Raw genomic sequence first — 19,785 nt, 5'->3', positions numbered from 1 at the left:
TTTAGAAAATATTTCGTCCCCAGTGTGAAATTACCCTAGAATTTAAACCCCACTGGGAAATTGACTTTCATCTTATATCCCCATTCGAAATTCAGACAGTGCTTAGAAATTGCACTTCAAAACCATCCCCACTGAATTTTTCAACCTTGGAACAATGAAAATTTCTATTCCCATTGGGATTTCAATAGGAGTTTCTATCCCCGATGAGAAAGAGTGCCACCGGGGCTGTGAGACAGGGCAGTGTTGAGACTTAATAAAGAATTTACTGGTTCTTATAAAAAAGAGTGTAGTAACAAGTAAGAGACACAAATTTCTGTAAAGCACGAAGGACTAGATGGAGTGATTAAAGCTTTTCTAAGCAAAATAAAGTGAATATGGCAGACAATATTGTTGCTATTGATTTCGAAAATCCGCGAAGCTTCTGATTGGTCAAGCGCTGAAATTATATTGTAATGTCACGTGACCTAGGTAGGATTTCCTACCTAGCCACAGCATACTTTTCAGCCAAAGTTTTCTATCTAGCCCTTTGGGCTTTTTAAAACTGTGGTATGAAACGTTTACTCACTGCTGCACAGTTGTATTTCTGTATCGTACATTCGTGATATGCGATGGTTCTGCATGACATCTCTGAATTTGTTTTACTATCAATGACCAAGGCTCCAGATATTAAATGCAAATTGAAGAAAGCCAAGTGTAAGATACCAATCTGTAACAAACGTGATTAACTAGGTAAGGAAATCGGATATAACCGTTTAAAAGTCTTCTATATAGTTTTTTGAGAGCCTTCGAATGGCATACATGATATTGTCTGAAAATGAGTTTGAAACTTTTAAAAAATCTCGCCTTTAGGGTTTTGCCTGGGGAAAACAGAAATTGCCCAAAAAAGGTATGTTCCACCAGTGGGATTTTAGGGGATTTTTTCCTGAGGCATAACCATCCTGTAGAGAAGGCCTGAAGAAAGTTTCAGCTAGCTAGATATTATTTTTTTCCTGTAAATTATGCTAAACGACCCCACTACTGTCTGATCGGAGTTTTTAGAAAAAGTGTTAACCTAATGGTACCAAAACTCGATATGGGTCAAAATAAAATTTTTCGTTTAGAGGTTTTTGACCTTCAATCAGCAGTTTACAACTAAATTCTAAAGAACCCTGTCTTGTTACATCTCCTACTAGTACCTCGTTTTGCCTGTCCTTCCCCGGCCCCGGTCCACCCAGACCACATACTTACAATGAGCATTTTTGTGGGTGATGGCGTTCGATAGCATTGACTTGTTAAAAAGGTGATGAACCAAAGAAGAACAATAATCCAAGATGCCATACTAGTTGCAATGAAGAAGACATTTTTGCCTCCCATCTGACTGAACGTACTGTCAAAATAAGTCGTCATACATATCCAGCTAATACCAAGTGAAGACTGAAAAATAAAGTCGTATATTTAATTATCACATAAGTATCGTGACATTTCCACATTACTGGTAAAATGCTGGACAATTTTCAAGGTCTCCCTACGAATTTCATCTAGTTAACGTGCAAAAAATAGTTGCCTGACTGTGCAAAATGCGTGCACATCCTGTGCCCTTGATACTGGCTGCCTAAAAAGTTCAGCTACTATTTCACCTAACCTATAAAATACAAATATTTTTTCCTTATTTTCAAAACATTCTAGGTTTTATGAAAAAAATAGAAAGGTTAAAATTTTGGTGTTTTATTTGACAAAGCGCATTTCTTTGATCTACTACGACAATAGCTGCAAAGGTAGAGCATTCGGATATGGTTTTCAAGGTTGTGTGTTCAATCCATGGCCGGGTCATACCAAAGACTTCGTACCAAAATAGTACTTGATTCCTCTTTGCTTGATGCTTAAGGTAATTAAAGGATCAAGGGAGGGGCGATCCAGGGAAAAAGAGTGACGCTCATCCCATACCCTCGGGTAGATAACCATTTAACTGTGGTCGAAAACTACTATATCGTCTTATAAAATATTGTATGACTTACAAATTCAGCGATCTTGATGATGCCAAAATATGACTTCACATAATCCAGTTCCAGCTTCATTTCTCTTTGTTTTCTTTTCTCTATTTTATTTTCTTTGTTTACATCTATTGTTTTAAAAAAAAATGGAGTTATGTTGAATTGCAAACAAAATTATGGAGTTGTTTCAGTTTTCTTTTGACCAATAGCGTGGAAGCTTTGTTCGAAAAAGTGCGATCAAAGCGCGCGCAAGTGGAGACGCCTTAAGTTACGTTATTTCCACGTAACTAAAGCAACAAAGTTGAAACTGTTTCATTTATTTTCACTTTTTTGGGTATTTTTGATTTCTAAAGAAATCAGAGATCGAAAAGCGTTTAAAGGTTCTTAACTCGTCTTGGCCATCAAAGGAGACTTATATTCTTAATAAAGTTTGTTTTTTCATAGACTTTTAAATTATATTATTATTGTTTGGAGGGTTGCTTGGGAGGTCCAGTGTCTGGTTTGTTGGGAGGTCCAGTGTCTAGTTTCTTGGGAGGTCCAGTGTTTGGTTTGTTGGGTGTTGTATCTGCTGCCGGGCTTGCCAACATTGCTGTTCGTTCTGTAGGTCCATCCTCGTGTGCCGTAACCTTTGGTGGTTTTCCAAGACCTTTATTTCTTTGTTGAATATGCAAGATACCATCTACCAAGAAGATGACAGATGAAACTATCCCGAATGCCTGAGTAAAATGGAAAAATCGCGTTAAAAAAAGTAAGTTCCTTGCCTGATAGCATATCCATTGGTGATAATTTTCTTACACACACAGTTAAAACTCTCAAGGTATCATTTGAAAAAATAGATAAACAAAAACCCTTAACAAGTGATTTAAACCTCCGTAATTTGATATTTCTATTTTCAATACAAGGTGATGTGCTACAATGTTAGGGGTCCCAATTTATTTGCAGCGATACGCAGTTTTACGAGGAAAATGCGGTCTTATTTTCGCAACTCTCCAGCTTTGCTTGCTAGGTGTAAAATGGTCGCCATCTAGTTTCAATCAGACTACTCCTCGCTAATTTTCCAACACGAACATTCATGAAAAAAATCCAAATTAGGGATATTGAAAATCCTCTCTTAACACTTATAAAGTCACGTTATGTTATACACGCTTTTTTTTTAAGAAACACACTTTTAAGAAACACGAGGCTCAGAATGCTTAAAAACTAAGAAACATCTAAGAAACATCTAAGAAACATGCTGAGGCTGAGAATAAGAAATTAATTCGGTTTTTCTTAAGAACCTTCCAATCCAGCCTTCCATGAGGCTAATTATGTCAAACAGTTTAGAAACATATAAGAAACATTTAAAGCTCAAAATGCCGATTTCTTAAGAAACATTGAGGCTGCTTGGTAAAACTAGTTTCTTAAAAAAAAGAAAAAACGTGTACCATAGCACATTCCAATACTTCGGAGGGACATTCATGGTTCGGAATATCGTTGCAATGTCCAATCGATTCGGTTTGGTTGAGGAGAAGCAAAATGGAAGCAAGCAAAAGTAAAACATACAGAAGCAAGTGAACCACTCCATACTGAAAAAAAGATTGAAATAAGCTTTGAAAATCATCAACTTTTCACAGGTTAGGTTTTGCATGTGAAGTCAATTTCAGACATAAACGAACAAAAAAATCTTTTCTTTCCATCAAATTTCTGTCCTTCAAGTCATAAAAAGTATTTTAACTTTTTGTTGTTTTTGCAAACCTTAGAGGGACTCGGCAAGGAAAAACGATCATTACCATATACCCGGCACCTTTTTTTGTCTAAGTACCGCACTCCGGATATTATCTAATTCATGATGACTATTGGAAGTATTACTCACTGAAACCATACGCCTTGGAGGGGTGATTCTATAACATTTCCATATGAGGTACGCCAAAAACCATATGATCACAAAAAACGAAGCAAAAACGTGTATTGCGAAAAAGAAAATGTTCCGAGGATCCATGTAGGTTATCATGCTATCGAAATAAGTGAATATGCATGCCCAAGCAATACCCAACGAAACCTGCAAAAATAATGAGAAACGATGGTTTGCAATGAGTTTAGAAACACATGCCAATTATTCACTAACTTTTCTTTCATTATAGTTTCTCATCCTGGGCAGGGCAGAATGGCTTTTCAGTCTTATTGGAATTATGAGCTTTCAGATCCTCAAATGCTAAAAGTTGAAAGTCGAATATTGAAACTCAGAGTCTTTTATAAAACTCTTGATAAAAAAACGTATTGTCAATATTTCAATTTTTACTTACCTTATCGGCCCTTTTTACGCTGGTCCTTATTGGCGTTATTCTTGGGTCCCAGTGGGGGCACTCATATGATCTGGCCTACGTCATATGCCGCGCTTAAGGGTGGGGTTTTTCAGCATCACAAAATGCACTGTAAGGGTGTGTTTCTGTGAGATTGCACTGCAAGGGTCGAATTTTAAAACAAATTCAAAATAAAGGTCTTTACTTCTCGTTTGTTTGAAAAAGTTTCTATTGTCTGATAATTACAGTTACAGGGTAAACCAAGAGAAAATGCACTGAAAGAGTACCTTTTCAGCCATATTGAACTGCACTGTAGGGTAAGATTTTGAAAAGCAGATTTTGCGCGGCACATACCGTTGTTTCGAAATCGAGTGCCCCTTGGCTCGTGCGTAATAAGAGCCGGTGTTAGAAGGACCGGCGTAAAAAGGGCCAAAATTTTGCAATTTTTACCTAAAAGCGGCGTTGGTTTTTGACCATTTTTTCTCAATTTAAAGGATTTTAGGCATAATTAAAGGATGAAAATTATCCATTTTTTTACTCTATTATCCAAAACTTCACGAAAATCAATGATTTTCAATAGAATTTTCAACAGGTTTAATACTGAAAGATGACATTTTAATGTAAATTTTAGTTAATACTTTTTAAGAGTCATTTTTTCTATGAGTCTTCAGGGTGTGATTCATTGATTTCTCAGATTTTGCTGAAATTGGAAAAATGGAGATTTTTTCAGGGAGTAAACTCGACCCAATGGAGAGTCTTTCCTGAGAATTTCAGGAAATTCTGGTGTTGGCATCAAAATATATGCCCCTTTGAAATTAGCTGATCTTTGCGAATTTTCTGTGAAATCGCAACTTTGACCGCCATTGTGAATTCCAATATGGCAGAAGAAAACCTAAAAACTGGTTTTCTGAAAATTATTCCACCCAAAGTTTCATTTTCATTTAGTTGTGAGGTTTTTACACTCCTCACCAGTGCACAATGAAGACATTTTTCTGGCCTTAAACTCAAATTTTCGGGTTTTCGGAGCACTCTGCTGGGGGTCCTAAAAATGTTTTTAGAAATTTTCTGGACCCAAATTTTTATTTCTCTTAATCTACATAAAAAGTTGAACAAAATCTGAAAAAAATCAGTCCCTGAAACCAACTAGATGAGAAATTATTTATTATTGGATTTTGCACCTTACAGATTTTCAAAAACTTGGGGGCGGAAATTGCTCAAAAGGCAAATTTTCAAAACCCCATATCTTGAGAACCGCTTGAGATATGAAGCTGAAATTTTCAGGATCTTCTTTTCTCATCAAAGGGATCATTTGAGCAAAATTTTAGCAAAATCTGAGACATCAATGAATCAAATCACACCTTGAAGAATTTGAAGATTTTTAAAAAAAATGGCTCTTAAAGTTTTGAAGCTTGAATAGCGATTTTTACAAGTTTTGGCGTTATTTACGATCCTAATTGGCGTAAGCCCCAAATTAGGCTGTGGCGGAATAAGAGCCGGTGTTAAATTAGGGCCGGCGTAAATAGGGCCGATAAGGTAATAAGATATATACTCGAATATAATTTGGGGCTCGAGTACAGAAGTAGAAGAATAGATTTGAATTTTCTTACCAACTCTAGACATTTGAGTACACCAAAACATATTTTGATCAAATCCAAACTTTTCAATTCTGAGGGTGCCATTTTGTTTAGTTATCGTGTCTGAGCAACTGCCACAAGTACTCTCAGGTGCCAAATAAACAACGCCCTCCCCCCGCTTTTTAAATATTTATTTCTCCCTATTTTGTTAATATTTGAAAACATCATCTAAAAAGCCTGGTTATTCCTACACAAAAAGTTAAGGATCGGTACAGGAAAAGCCCCCTTATAGCTTTGAACCGCCCCTAAAAGCCAAGTATGAATAGGGTTAGAGATCTATCACTGTGAAAAAATATTCATTCAAAAAATACAGCCAAAAACTTCTTTCTTTTTTCCTTGCTGACTTTGTATGATTTTTTTCACAGTGCTGAAGACTTTCTATTGTGAAAAAGTTTTTGACAAATTTATTTCTATAGCCACCGCTGCATGCAGATTATTGAGACAGTCTTTGCCTCTCTTAACTGTAAAACAAATTTCCAACTTTCCTAAATCAAAATCTATAAGAGTTTTTATTTCGGATGAATTTTAATATGCAGAATTTGCTGGAATTTGCGGAATTTTCCTTTTTACCTATTTTGGAAAATAAGGAAAAACGCTCATAACTTTTCATCAACAAAAGTTACAGTAACAAATTGTTGCAAAATTGGTGCAGTACTTATTTTATCAGTTTGAACAAGTTTGATACAGTCCTTATTTGAAAAGAACTCCCAAAAACTTCTTGAAAAACGCCTTGAAAAAACCTACCAAAATCATGATTTTTCGCCTTAAAACTGTTGGTTTTCAATTTCATGGTTACAACATGCAAATTAAAAGCAGCACCATTAAAGTGACAAGTTAATTGAAGCTTTTTGAAGTTTCATCAGCAGAAGACCAACATGCATGGCCACACAGCAGGAATGTTTCAAGGTTTAAAACTTTTTGCATCTCACTCTTCTTTTATTTGAATTTGTATCCCATCAGAGGCCATCAGACATTAGGCAGCTGAGAGTCCCATCTTAAAGCATATATACTCGTCTTAGAACTGCTTGGAAGCCACCTTTTAACAAGTGAATTCAAAAGATAACTTTCTTCGAAACGATCGCTTGTCCTGGCTTGTCAATAGTCAATAGTCAAATGGCCAAGCAAGGATATGCAGTCCTTAAGTAAATTGACAAACCGTTTCCTACACTTCTATGACCTATATACTATTTGAGGAAGGTATGTAGCTCCCGTTATTGAGTTGAAAAACGGGGGAAATCTAATGTATCATGGTGAATCAATATCACAACATCCCTTTTACAGCCTTTATCCCACCTTCTTTCAAAACTCTGCTGGTATGCCAAAACTATGAACAAAGTAAGAAAATCTAGATTGCAAAACTTTAATGTTTTCATTTCTAAATAAAAAATGAACACACAAAAAGCAAAGCCAAGCAAACAAATAAACCAAACAGTCTCCCAACTCCATCGTTCATTCATTCTTTTTTACACTATTTTTAGTCGACAATGAAAACTGAAAAAACATAAACATTCGAAATCTTTTTTAAAACGTTCGAATGTCAAGATTCGAAACTGTTTCGAAACAATGGAATGACTTCTTTTTTCTTCGTCAAAAAGAAACACGGTTGTGAGGGAAAGCAAAAAATCTACCGTGGCGTGAGGGGGCGTTCACGGGGTGGTGCAAGGCTGACTAGGGTGTGGCGGCTCTCAACGGTGGGCGGCGTTGGTTGGCAGCTCATTGCTTTAGGTTTGCGATGTGTGACGTGTATGTCCATGCCAAAAATAATCGACCCTTAAAGAGAGGATTGACGTTTTTGGGGCCCTTTTAGGCAGACTTTTTCTCAAGTCAAAATTTTTGTCGATTTTCACTAAATTTTCATCCCTTTCAGAGATTCGATTTGTTTTTTAATAGATTTTGTACTGAGAGACTTCGTTCAAGGGTGGGGAGAAGGAACCCTTATGGCTCGCACATACCTGGCACCAATTTTGCCTATAAGAGAGGTGCGTCTCACTAGTATAGTAAAACATCAGACGGACACTCGTTGTCGGACAAAATCTATTTCGGAAAACTGGCGCAACCTTTGATTACATTGTACACCCCCTTCTCACTTAACCGGTGAGATATTTTCCAGCCAAGTGGAGGTAAACATTAACGGGCTAAAAATCGATGGGGATTGGATATTCCCATGTTTTTATGGCGGCGTATTTGAGTTTCATATCATTTTCGAATCAGAAAACTCAGTTGGGATGGAAAAAATAGCAAAATATTTTACAGTAGCGAGAATTTGCTTATCTGATTATTTTCAGCGGGGACAAAAATTAGAGTATAATTTTCCACTCGGGATATTTTTGCCAATTTTTTCAGCGGGAAGGGTTCCCAGTGGCTCTGTGAGAAAGGGGTGTTTTTGTCGGTATTTTAGCGTCTGACTAGAAAGTGCCGGACTTCTGAAGAACCCCTGCCTAAGTACCCCTGCATTCACAGTAGACAGCTGGAAAGTATCAACACAAGGGCTCTTTAATATCTGTTCTGAGGCCATAGAATAACTATCTTTTGCGAGGAAATCGCAGAATGTGATTAAATGCTGTCTGTTCTTGATTTTTAGAGTTGTTCTAATCTAAATTAGCCCTTGGCCCCGAAGGGGATGCCTAGATCTTCAAAGTCCCTCCTAATATCACAATATTTAATTTGAGTTCCATTTAGGGGTTACAAAAAAACTTCAATATTTATCCCTAGATAGAAGGTTAAATTTTAAGAAAAGTGTCCCGGCTAGGGTTTTTCAGTTTTTGCCTCGATTTGACACCCTAAAATCCGGCCCTTGGCGCTGTTGTTTACAAGAAATACTAGATATAAAAGACCTTGGTACTTGTATGTGCGTGTCTTTAAGGCCTTAAGGGTCGGGTTTTCACCTTTCAAAGTCAACTAAGGTTTACAAAATTCTGAAAATCTTAGATTAGCCTAAGGATCAGTGTTTTTCACAAAGTCTAGACAAAGGAGAGTGAAAAGTCAAGAAAGTAGAGAAGATTTTTTTAAAGTCTTGGAGAATTTTTTTGAAAATCGACAAAACTTTTGTGAAAAGATCTTTCTAAGGATCACTTTTTTAGCAATTTTGTCTTCTTAGGGGTCACCTTTTCAGCGAAAAACAGTAATTGACTGGTGGGAACGTCGAGCGATGGGTTTATTTTGTTTACCAAAAAGATGGAAATTCAGAAAATCACGGATAAATTTTAGATATATTTCTACATAAAAATAAGACTAAATAACAAAACACACATTCTTTGACACATGTCTTTCCTAACAGAACAAAGCTAACGAAAATTATTATAAACAGTAAATTTTTGTCAACTGCTGCCTTCTAAGAATATAATAAACTTTTTAACAACTTACAATATACAAATATGAAAAAGAACTGGGATACTCGGGTAAATTAATGCTTGTCCAAATTTTCGTTAATTCTTCGGACCCATCATCACCCCTCCTAGCATAATAAATTATACCTTAAAAGAAGCGCATTACGATGTAGAACTTGTTTTTTAAATAACTCCAGTTTGGCTAATGGTATGAACATGAAATTTGGACCAAAGTTGCATATCAGTAATAAAAACATTTTTGCATTATCATTTTTTTCAAATTTTGCTGACGTCAGCACTTTATTGCAAATTTTCGTATTTTGCTGATTTCTGCTGACGTCAGCAAAATTTGAAAAAAATGATAATGCAAAAATGTTTTTATTACTGATATGCAACTTTGGTCCAAATTTCATGTTCATACCATTAGCCAAACTGGAGTTATTTAAAAAACAAGTTTTGCTGACGTCAGCATTTTTTGGTTTTTGCGGTTTTTCGCAAAATTGGCAAAACCTAAATTTAAGTAACAGCGATTCTCATGTTCTACATCGTAATGCGCTTCTTTTAAGGTATAATTTATTATGCTAGGAGGGGTGATGATGGGTCCGAAGAATTAACGAAAATTTGGACAAGCATTAATTTACCCGAGTAGTGCATAATGTTCCCAAAAAAATACATTTATCAAAAGTGTTGACATCTGCATATTGAACATCAAATAATTTTATAGGAGGTATTCTTCACACTTACACCACGATACACCCATGTTATGATCTATTTACATTATATCTGCTACATAAACGCATAATTATCAGAACATATATGTTAATACAACGGATTAGAATAGGTGGATTAAGAACTCATAGAAAACACTCCTCGTTAGGTTATCAAACTTTTTTACGAGTTTGCTAGCAATTAAAACTTGATAAGTTGTAAAAAAGTTGTAAAAAATCATTACTTTCAACATTTTCATTGGTCATTACGTATCACGTGGTACATTTTAAATAAGAAAATGCACTTTTTTAGCCCTTTCTATCCAATGCAGAAATTAGCCAAATAATTTGAAATTTATTTTCCTAATTCTAAATACAGTCTTCTTTCACCAGTATGCAACCCATTCGTGACCCATCGATAGTTTCTTAGTTATAGACCATACGTTAATTTTCACTTATCTGAAGATTGCCATTGACAAAAGATTAAAAATTTACATTAAAACTGGTCTAGCGTTTGTTGATGCTAAAACTTAAGTGCAGGATTTAAAATATTTGCAAAATCATCAAAATTGATCGAATCATAGGACAAATTCGTTTTCGAAACTGTATAAATTGGAAAATTGTTCTTATAAAAACAATGAAAAAACTAAACGAGGAGTGCGCAGAGTCATTTACAGATTTTTCTTGTAACAATGAGAAGACAATGGATCTCTCTTGGGAGCAACGAGAGAAGTTAATCCACCTATTCTAATCCGTTGGTTAATATAATAAAAAGCCTAGTGAATTTGAAAAAAGAAAGAATAGAAGTTCTGTTTCCCAGAAGAATTGCTCACGATTACGCAAAAAAAAAAACAAACTTTCACGTTCACGTAACTCTTTTCTATTGACGCTATACACACCGGTGTCACAGACCTGGTGGAGCCCTAAACCACTGGAAAATCTTTGCTTAAATCTTTTTCCCGATGTTTGAAAATGCTCCGCCGGGGCTGTGAGATAGGGGTATTTATACCATAGAAAAACAAAGTTATTTCTCACGAAAAACATCTGTTAAAATCTATTGCCATTTAGACAATTAGTTACAGTAAAGTCTCCATAAATCGAATCCGTACGGGGGAACACAAATTTTTCAATGTTTAGGAAATTTGGAGTCATGGAGATTGGCTTATAAAGCAGTGTTAAGTGAAGGGACCACAAAACTTTTTCGCATTAAGATGTTCGAATCTTAGAGGTTGGAGGTAAGGTAGACTATGCTGTATATATCAAATACTGAAAAGTAGAAAGGGTATATACAATATTTTTATCTATTTCTTTGTTGTAGTTGTTGTCGTGACAACAGTTCTCTTGGTTACGACGCCACCACTGCTCGAGGATGCCATTACAGAATTTCGTTGTTGAATGTGCAAGATACCATCCACCAAAAATACAACAGATGAAATGATTCCAAATGCCTGAATTTGGTGAAAATTAATGAAGGTCAATAAATATCTATGAATAAGTATCTTTTAATGTTCAAAAATTTATCCTCCAAGCCCCAGGTGAATGTGTATACGTTTAAAATTAACTAAATAAATGAGTGTCAGATAGGCTATATCGCCTGACCACTTGAATAAATAGGGCATAAACCGTACTATATATTGTAACCGAGTATGAAAATATCTTTCTAATAGTACTAGAATAATAGCCTTTTTATTTCCTGAGCAATTTCAAATTTGGTTGTCAAAAAATGTTGCGCACTGGAAATTAAGGCAACTGAAAATAATTAGAAAACCCATGATGAACTTAACTGTCTTTTTTTAGGCAAACGTGCATTTTATATATCAATACAGGGGGGTTGGGCGAACATTTCCAGGGGGTAATTTGAGCAGGATTTCCAGGGTACTAAAAGAGTGTTTTTTTTCAGTTTTCCAGGGGGTCAAAATTCTGAAAAGACTGAATTCATATCGTCTAGTCACTTTAAGGTACGAACTAAATTTTTCCAACCAACTGTTTATTTTTTTGCAATTTACAAATTTGCACATTTTCAGGGGGTAACCACGCATTTCCAAGAAATGTTTATTGACTTGAAGAGGTCCACCCCTGTATAGAAATTTGGAATGGTCCAATATATCTCAAACAAAAGTATAGAATGTCCTCGTTTTCGTGTCATATTTTGTCAAAACGGAGATTTTTCGGATTTTTGAGATGTTTTCCTATGTAAATGCTGAAGTCAATACTTACCACAGCAGCTTCATATTTGGCGATATTACAAGTGTAATATTGTTTTAAACCGACTCAAATAATCACACGCTTTTCTTGTATCGGCAGCCAACTGTGCACACAGGGCGCCAGAGATCAGCAATAAAGCGAACCAAATCAAATGTATGATACCATACTGAAAGGAAAAGAAAAGAAATTTATCACAAAGATATATGGTTAAAAGAACGACAAGTTACAAATGCGTGTTATAATACAGGATCCTTTAGAGAACAGACTGCGGTTGTAAAACTTAAAGGGATAATCAGATGGTCTAAGATTTTTTAGGCTGAAGAACCCTCTGTGGTTTTGAGTACAATCGCCAAGTGTTTTTGTCTTTAACTATATTCTAAAGTCGAGATATCACAATCTAAAATTCTGAAAATGGGTTCTTACCACGGTTCTTACGTTGAAATTCTATTGTTTATTACTGAAAGTCAAAAAACTTGTAATTTAATTATCTCGACTTTGGAAACATTTAGGCAAAAATATTTTGAGGTTTTGCTCAGGACAAAAGCAGGATTCCACATGCCAAATATCTTAAACCATCTGATTATTTCTTTAAACTGGACACTTACCACAACCATTTTGTTGGAGATGTTGACAAGATGACATTGCGATAACAAATAGCCAAAAAACCAAATGATGACAAAAACCCAGGCCATGATATTCATAGCTACGAAGAAACTATTCTTGCTTGAAAGATAACTCAAATTTCCATTGTAATAATCCACCATACACGCCCAAGCGATGAGAAGAAAGAACTGAAAGTGAATAAGAATTAAGAGAAAATGAACGTTTTGTAATATTGATTATGTGAAAGAATTTTGAGATTTAAATCGATTGCAGAGAATTTGTACATGAACTTCGAGAAATATAGCATTAAGCCTTTGGTTTTTTTCTTTGAAATTTCAGGGCTTAATTTTTAAAGATGGCTGTGTGGTCATGATAGAAAATTGAATCTACCTCGTTTGCAAAATATTGCTTTAGATTCCAAGAGGAGTTCATAAAAGATGTTTAACTCTATTTATGAAAGTAACCATTAAAAGACTCAGTGGATTTAATCACCTAGTTAATGGCTTTCAAAACGAGGTAGTCATTACACTCAAAATAATTTACGAAAAGGCCTATTGCTACCGTGAAAAGCACAGCTCAAAATCATATATTTACGCTGTGCCGACGAATCGAGATTCTATTCATCGCGCAATCAGCCAAGACAAAAGTAACCATGACGACCATCCAAGATCTTGGATGAGCGTCATAGTCGATATTTTTATTCCCGTCGTTGAAAACACAACTTACAAAAAGTCATCAATGCTTTGTAAAAAGAGTCAGTGATAGAGAATCATAACATAAAGTCTGTCTATTATTTCGATTCAATTAAAGTGACATTTCCATAATTAAAAGTTTAGTAATTACTGTTATACATTCGGGGATCATGTAAAAGATTTCTTTCGAAATAAACTCATTTCAACTACACTTGGAGGTTTCTGGGGAATTCGTAAGTAGTAAACTGTATACTGACACAGTCTGCTAGACATTAATATGGTAATATTTGCTCTTCATCTTTGATTTTTTCTACAGTGATTAGATTGACACATGCGCGATAAAATTTCTATTATTTGTCTTCAGAGGTTACTATTTTCTTTGAAAACTTAACCTCTGATACTCAGGGTAGACCTAGATCTCAAGACTTAAAAGCTCAGAATTGCTCCAATAAGGCTTGTAATATAATATAGCCTAGAAGCCACTGAACACTTGCAAAATTGAAATATTCAACGAAAGAAAGTTTAATAAAGCTTTTGAAAGTGTGAATTTTGATGACGTGGGCCCTGAAACTTCTATAATTAATTTTTTATGGTATCTGGTTTTTATGGTATACAAAAATGACAGCAATGATTGACATGGTTACCTCTGGTCCTTGCTGACTGTGTGTTGAATAGAATCGGGGTTTGTTGTCACAACGTGATATTTAAAGGCTGTAATGCTCACAATACCTGATGGGTGTAAATGCACCGAGAGTCCTATAACTTATACTAGACATCACGGCTTTTTCTTTACGCAGAACCGTCTATTCCACTTTGCGACTTTTTCGAATGTTTTGAGCCCAGGTTTTCGAGCTCAAAACATTCTATTTTTTTGACGTCACTTTAAACTTTCGAAGCTCTTGCAGTAGAAAAAAAATCGAATTTGCGTCAAAGCACTTGAAAGGCTTCTATTTTACGAAAATTATCAAATTGGAACTTACTAAGAAACGAGATAAAAAAATACCGGCTTTTCGTGAGGTACTCGCTAAGTGTCCTAGATCTTTTTGCTTTTTTCTCTCGATTATTCAGGCCCGCGGGGAGACTGGGGAGACTTCAGGTCCCACTTTTTAGTAAATGTAACTATCTAGCTAATTATTAGCCATGTAGCCCTGTTGGATGCAAAGCAAAGCTGTATTGGCTTTTTTGCGGGTACCACTTTCAAAAGAACTTCGATCAAAGGAGGTTGATCCCACTTCATGAAAGAGTCTGAGATTTGAGAATTGAATTCTACATTTAAATTTCACGAAAGCTTGAAAGTTTGCTAAATAACCATTTTTACAATTTGAACATGAATAATTTGAATTTATCAGTCCCTGAATCAGTAGCAATATATCTATTTATTATAAAGTATAAATTGTTGCAAAGTGTTTCCTAAATTTTTCTAAATAAACCTGATACACGAACAAACTATATAGGAACACTTGGCATATAGGAATTTGGCTTTAATAGCAAAAAAAAAATTAGAACAAGTTAATAACATTTTATGGCTTTCGGGCTCTAAAACATCCGATTTCTTGCAAAAATGGGTAAAAATACTCAGAAAGAGGTGAAAATTAATAAGAACATGTTAAGAATATTTTCAGGCTTAAAACTCAAAAGCTTAAGAACACATCTGAAGACTTGATGTTCTTACAAAAAAACGTGTAGCATCTGCAAAAATGACGGGCTTTTCAAAAGCATTAAGAAGGACAGTAAAAAAGGATATAACATAAGCCCTTCGATATCGAAATTCAGTTGACGCTGGCTCTCTAATTCGATCTTTAAGGGGAATTGGATTTTCCGAACAAGGAAGCTTTTCGAATAAGGGAGCGTCATTTATGAGAGTTTCTTGCCGACGGAGACTTTATAAAATATTATCGAATAAGGGAGTATTAGCTGTATATTATCAATTCAGTTAAATTAGCGTGATTGACTCTCCCGTCAATACAACGTATAGGTTTTTTTGTGTTCACACTTAAAAGGGATTATTAGATGGGTTTTGATATTTGGCTTAGAGATACCTTTTATGGTCCTAAAAAACACCTCCAAAGTTTTTGACTCAATTATTTTCCAAAGCTGAGATATTCGACTTTGGAATTTTTAAACCTTTACTTGAAAACAATAGAAATTCAACGTAAAGACTGTGTAAAGACTAATTCTTAGAGATTTCAAAGTCATATATCTCAGCTTTGGAAATAAATTTGGTCTAAAGATTTAGAGGTGTCTCTCTGGACCATAAAATGTATCTCTAAGCCAAAAATCAAAAATCTTCTAATTTCTCCCTCACTTTCGGTCGCTTTCTATCACTTCTTATCGTCCAAGCATAACTATACCTAGACTAGAGTCTACTTTTGGCTGAACTTTGCTTTTTGATAATTTTTTATGACGCTGAGTCCAGTGAAGTAGACTAGGAGCGTTTGGCGAGGTTGCCATTTCGAAAAAAAAAATTAAAAATCCAAATAACAATAAAACTACTTGGAGTTGAAAGATATAACCAAAAATGAGAAACAAACACGATTAACAGATTTGCAATCCATTATTCTCAAATAAAAATATTGCTTCATATTGTTTTTACATTCCAAAAAACAGCTCAAATCTAGCGGACTGTAAAACTAAGCAAAAGTATAATACCATATACTACCGGGTCACTTAATCGCGCCATCCAGTCTATAAAAAAAGCTTTAAGTGGACCCTGGGCTAAACTATACCTAGTATTGTATATATAGACGATACTGCTGCACTGACCACAACCCAAGGAAAAAGTAAAATGCTATTAATTTAGATTTTTCGATTAAATTGATATCATTTGGTTCTGACGATCTCGATAATCAGAATTAACGGAATGCTCGATTGCCTATCGATTGGTCATCGCTTGGAAAAATTTATCGATTGTATCGAGTGATAGGGTCTAGATTGTATACACATTGTAGTCTCATATATTGGACGGATGATCGAGACAAAAATACCATTAGATGGTAGAAATTTTAAACATGTTTCGGCCACGACCATTCGTTAAGTTTTAAAATGTTTTTAACTTGTTCTTAAGATTTTGGCTTTCGATGCCTTGTTCTCTTATATAACTTGTTCTTATAAAATCTTCTGACTCGAGGCCTAATAGATAGTATTTTAGCAAGAGTAATTAATCACAATATGTATCATCTTAGTACATTCTCATCAAAATGATAGTAGTAAATTTTACTATAATGTAAGATATACAATATAAAATTAATTAATTTCAAAACTTAGAATTCCACAAAATTACATAGCAGGAGTGTGCTCATAGGAAAAAACATCGTCCTTTTTCAAGGTTATTGTATTTTCAAATTGAATGACGTGGTACTAATATAGGGTGCACCTTTAAATCTTATCATAAATAAAATAATTTTAGATATTGGAGGATAATTCGCCTGCAAATAACCACCATATCATTATCCACTGTGAGAGTTATTCTTCATTTAAACTTGTTCCTTGAAAAGTCTTTACTTTATATGGTATTGGTGCAATCTTTCATTGTTTCTCTACGCAAGTTATTCTTTATTTCAAGATATTTTAGTAGATCTTAAGGGGGGCTTTTATGGTGGAGTGTATTTCTTTTAGACGTAGTCATTATAAGGATACTGAGGCTCTTAGCCATAAATTTGGAACTACCTCTGCATTGGAATCTGATCATGAAATGATTGTTGGTACGAAATATGTGGATCCGTCCATTTTCCTCTACGAGGGTTATTCTTTATGAAAAATGTTCTTTGGAAATTTCTACTTCAGTCGAGATTGATGGAATCTTTCAATTCTTCTCTGCGGAAGTTGTATTCTTTATTCTAAAATCTTCTTCTCCTCCACCTCAACTTTATCTTGAAACAAACAAATTTCAGCGGAAAGAAATTTTGGTCCGATTTACCAAAAGATATTCTTCTTTTAAGGTACTTCACACGAAAATAGCGAAGGGTGAATCCTGGTGAATTTCACAATTACAAGCTGCACGAATAGGTTGGTTAAAAGTTGTCCATTCAAATAGTCTATCAACACCAAGATTTTCAGTGTCTTTACGAAATGGAATGTTCAGAATTTTCTCCACACAATTTCCAGAGCCTGTTAGACATTCTTGTTTTGCATTCGTTGTTGGTTGATCCAAAGGTTGACAAATGACTTCATTGATAAACCTGGGAAATCTAATGTAAAAAAAGTGATGTCGTTGTTAATTGAAGTCTATTCGTGTTAATTGTGTATTCTTCTATACTAAGATGTGGAAACAATGTTACCCAGCTGGCACACAACGTTGTTTCGACGTTGTTCTAACGTTCACAACGTACATATAACGTTAAAAAAATGCTCAAACAACGTTGTGTGCCAGCTGGGTAGCTTCATTAGTTAAGAATTCCATTGAGAGTGGTTCCCAAATGGTAGCAAAGAAGCAAAAGTCGGTCAATACAAGAAAATTCGCTATTTTAATTGGTTCTCTAGCGGTCAATATAATACGGTAAAGACCACTTCAATGCTTTGGTCACACTGACGATGATTTTGAAAAAGGAAATTTGTTTCATAGAAAAGTTTTTTTAGTTTGAACATGATTTAAAAAACTGACGTTGCAATGACATCACATAAGGAAGTAACGTCAGAATAGATCAAAGAAAATATTGGGTAAAAAAGAAAGGAAAAAATCATGTTAAATGAGTGGAAAATGCATATTTTTGGCTAGAAACACACAAAGAATGTTCACCAGTTAATAAACACAATAATATAACTGTTTTCTCGGTCAATACGGTAAAATATTGACCTTATTCTGTGCACAGACCTCGCAAGCTCGGTTTGTACTTCGGTTGCAGTCAATATTTTACCGTATTGACCTCCAAACCAGTTATTACTGTCTAAGTATTAACATGATCAAGACTGTAATGTAAAAAAGACATGCCGTACGGGCTTGCTTTCATGATATTTAACCTCTCAAAAAGATTTACAAACGCCACTTAATTAAGAGCGGAATTATGCTAATGTGCACAACTTGACATTTTTAAGGAAATTGTGAAATGTGGTCGAAACAAGTCAATCAATAGAAGTTTATGGTATTTAAAAGTCTACTTTAAATTTTTAAGTTTGTCACGTATCAATCTCATCTAATTATAAGCGCAAGCTTAGAAAACTCAGTAGCGTAGACAGGAGGGGCGTAAAATTTGTGTACGAGAGAAGACTCTTATGACACTGTAATTATCTATTTACGGTACAAAAGATGATTACTGTGTAATAAAAATCTGCTCTCCTGCACAAATTTTGCGCCCCTCCTGTCTACGCTACTGAAACTTCATCAAATTCAACTGTAAACAAGAAGCCGGAACGGCGTGAAGGTCCAGCTGACGTGGCAATAACCGAATGTCGTTCGTACCGGGTTCCTTAAGTGACGCAAAAAAATTTCCTTCCCATCCTCCACTCTGAGCTTCTATTCTTTGACACTTTCTTTGTACTGCTAAGTTTTGAAAGTTTTTGATGCCTTTCCCGAAATTTCGAAACTTTTGCCGCTGATGGGATTTAAACCCACTATATACAAAGCACCTATGATTAGAGCGCCAGCACTTTAACCACTCGGCCATCAAGTCACAACTGCATTAAGGAGGTCAAAGTTGCTTATAAACATGGTATTTACTCCAAACTCTACCCGGGGGCTAAAACCCTAACCAGGGGTTAACTCCCATCCCCAACCCTAGCCCCAACCCTAGCCCTAACCCTACCTGAAACAACCCTTTAATCTAACTGTGAAATTTGACTCTACTATCAATTCAATCCAAAACATAGGTCAAATATCGCGCGGGTAGGCGGGGCAAAAATTCTAGATCGGCGGTTGGTTTAGCCTGGACTTGTTAATTTATTGCGCGCACAGGCCCCGACAAAGACAAAATCTTTTCGATCAGTTGCTTTTTAAAGGTCCATTCTGCTGCGCACTGGACCAATTATATTACGCAATTCTTATGCAATTTAAACATCATTACCTTGAGTTCAGAGGTTGAGTTTTCAAAGAACATACCAACCTCTGACGACCAATAATATAAATTTTATCGCACATGTGTCAATCTAATCATTGTATAAAATACCAAAGATGAAGAGCAAAAATTACCATATCAATATATAGCTGACTGTATCAATAAACCTGTTTGCTATTGACGAATTCCCCAGAAACCACTGGGACCCTTTCCTACTGGAAAGATTTGCCAAAGTATCGACTCCTGTGGAGAATTATTTTTCAATTTTTGTCCCCACTGAAAACAATCAAATAAACAAATCCTCACTGCAAAATTTCATGCTATTTTTCCCATCTTCACTGAATTTTCTTGTTTAAAATAATGGAATCCAAATCCCCAGACA

At 35.2% G+C, this 19,785-nt stretch overlaps 1 protein-coding gene and 2 long non-coding RNA genes across 3 annotated transcripts; all 3 read right to left on the bottom strand.

Annotated features, from left to right (window-relative positions):
• Positions 1 to 545: 545 nt before the first annotated feature.
• On the bottom strand, positions 546 to 2,094 carry LOC136813743 (uncharacterized). Its single transcript, XR_010847542.1, has 3 exons — positions 1,995 to 2,094; positions 1,228 to 1,413; positions 546 to 706 (listed from the first exon to the last, which is right to left on the bottom strand). It is a non-coding gene; the product is annotated as an uncharacterized lncRNA (long non-coding RNA).
• Positions 2,095 to 2,376: 282 nt separating this feature from the next.
• On the bottom strand, positions 2,377 to 6,050 carry LOC136813733 (uncharacterized). The gene is made up of 4 exons (XM_067070232.1): positions 5,857 to 6,050; positions 3,823 to 4,008; positions 3,395 to 3,535; positions 2,377 to 2,686 (listed from the first exon to the last, which is right to left on the bottom strand). The coding sequence occupies exons 1-4, from the start codon at positions 5,926 to 5,928 to the stop codon at positions 2,432 to 2,434; spliced, it is 654 nt and encodes a 217-aa protein (XP_066926333.1). The 5' UTR covers positions 5,929 to 6,050; the 3' UTR covers positions 2,377 to 2,431.
• Positions 6,051 to 10,680: 4,630 nt separating this feature from the next.
• Positions 10,681 to 12,906, bottom strand: LOC136813725 (uncharacterized). Its single transcript, XR_010847540.1, has 3 exons — positions 12,727 to 12,906; positions 12,134 to 12,287; positions 10,681 to 11,364 (listed from the first exon to the last, which is right to left on the bottom strand). It is a non-coding gene; the product is annotated as an uncharacterized lncRNA (long non-coding RNA).
• Positions 12,907 to 19,785: the final 6,879 nt, after the last annotated feature.

Source organism: Clytia hemisphaerica, unplaced genomic scaffold (assembly GCF_902728285.1).
Source record: "Clytia hemisphaerica strain Z4C2 unplaced genomic scaffold, Clytia hemisphaerica genome assembly, whole genome shotgun sequence".
Classification (NCBI taxonomy): domain Eukaryota; kingdom Metazoa; phylum Cnidaria; class Hydrozoa; order Leptothecata; family Clytiidae; genus Clytia; species Clytia hemisphaerica.
The sequence above is the reverse complement of the archived record's forward strand: the minus strand, read 5'-3'. Positions and strand labels throughout refer to the sequence as shown.

What these genes read in the sequence shown, in the direction of transcription:
- LOC136813733 (XM_067070232.1), bottom strand. Translation starts at nt 5,928, where the DNA reads ATGGCACCCTCAGAATTGAAAAGTTTGGATTTGATCAAAATATGTTTT. An exon ending in CTCCAAGGCGTATGGTTTCA is followed by an intron (nt 3,536 to 3,822) that starts GTGAGTAATACT and finishes TCTTTTTTTCAG; the next exon opens with TATGGAGTGGTTCACTTGCT. An exon ending in AAGTATTGGAATGTGCTATG is followed by an intron (nt 2,687 to 3,394) that starts GTACACGTTTTT and finishes CATTTTACTCAG; the next exon opens with GCATTCGGGATAGTTTCATC.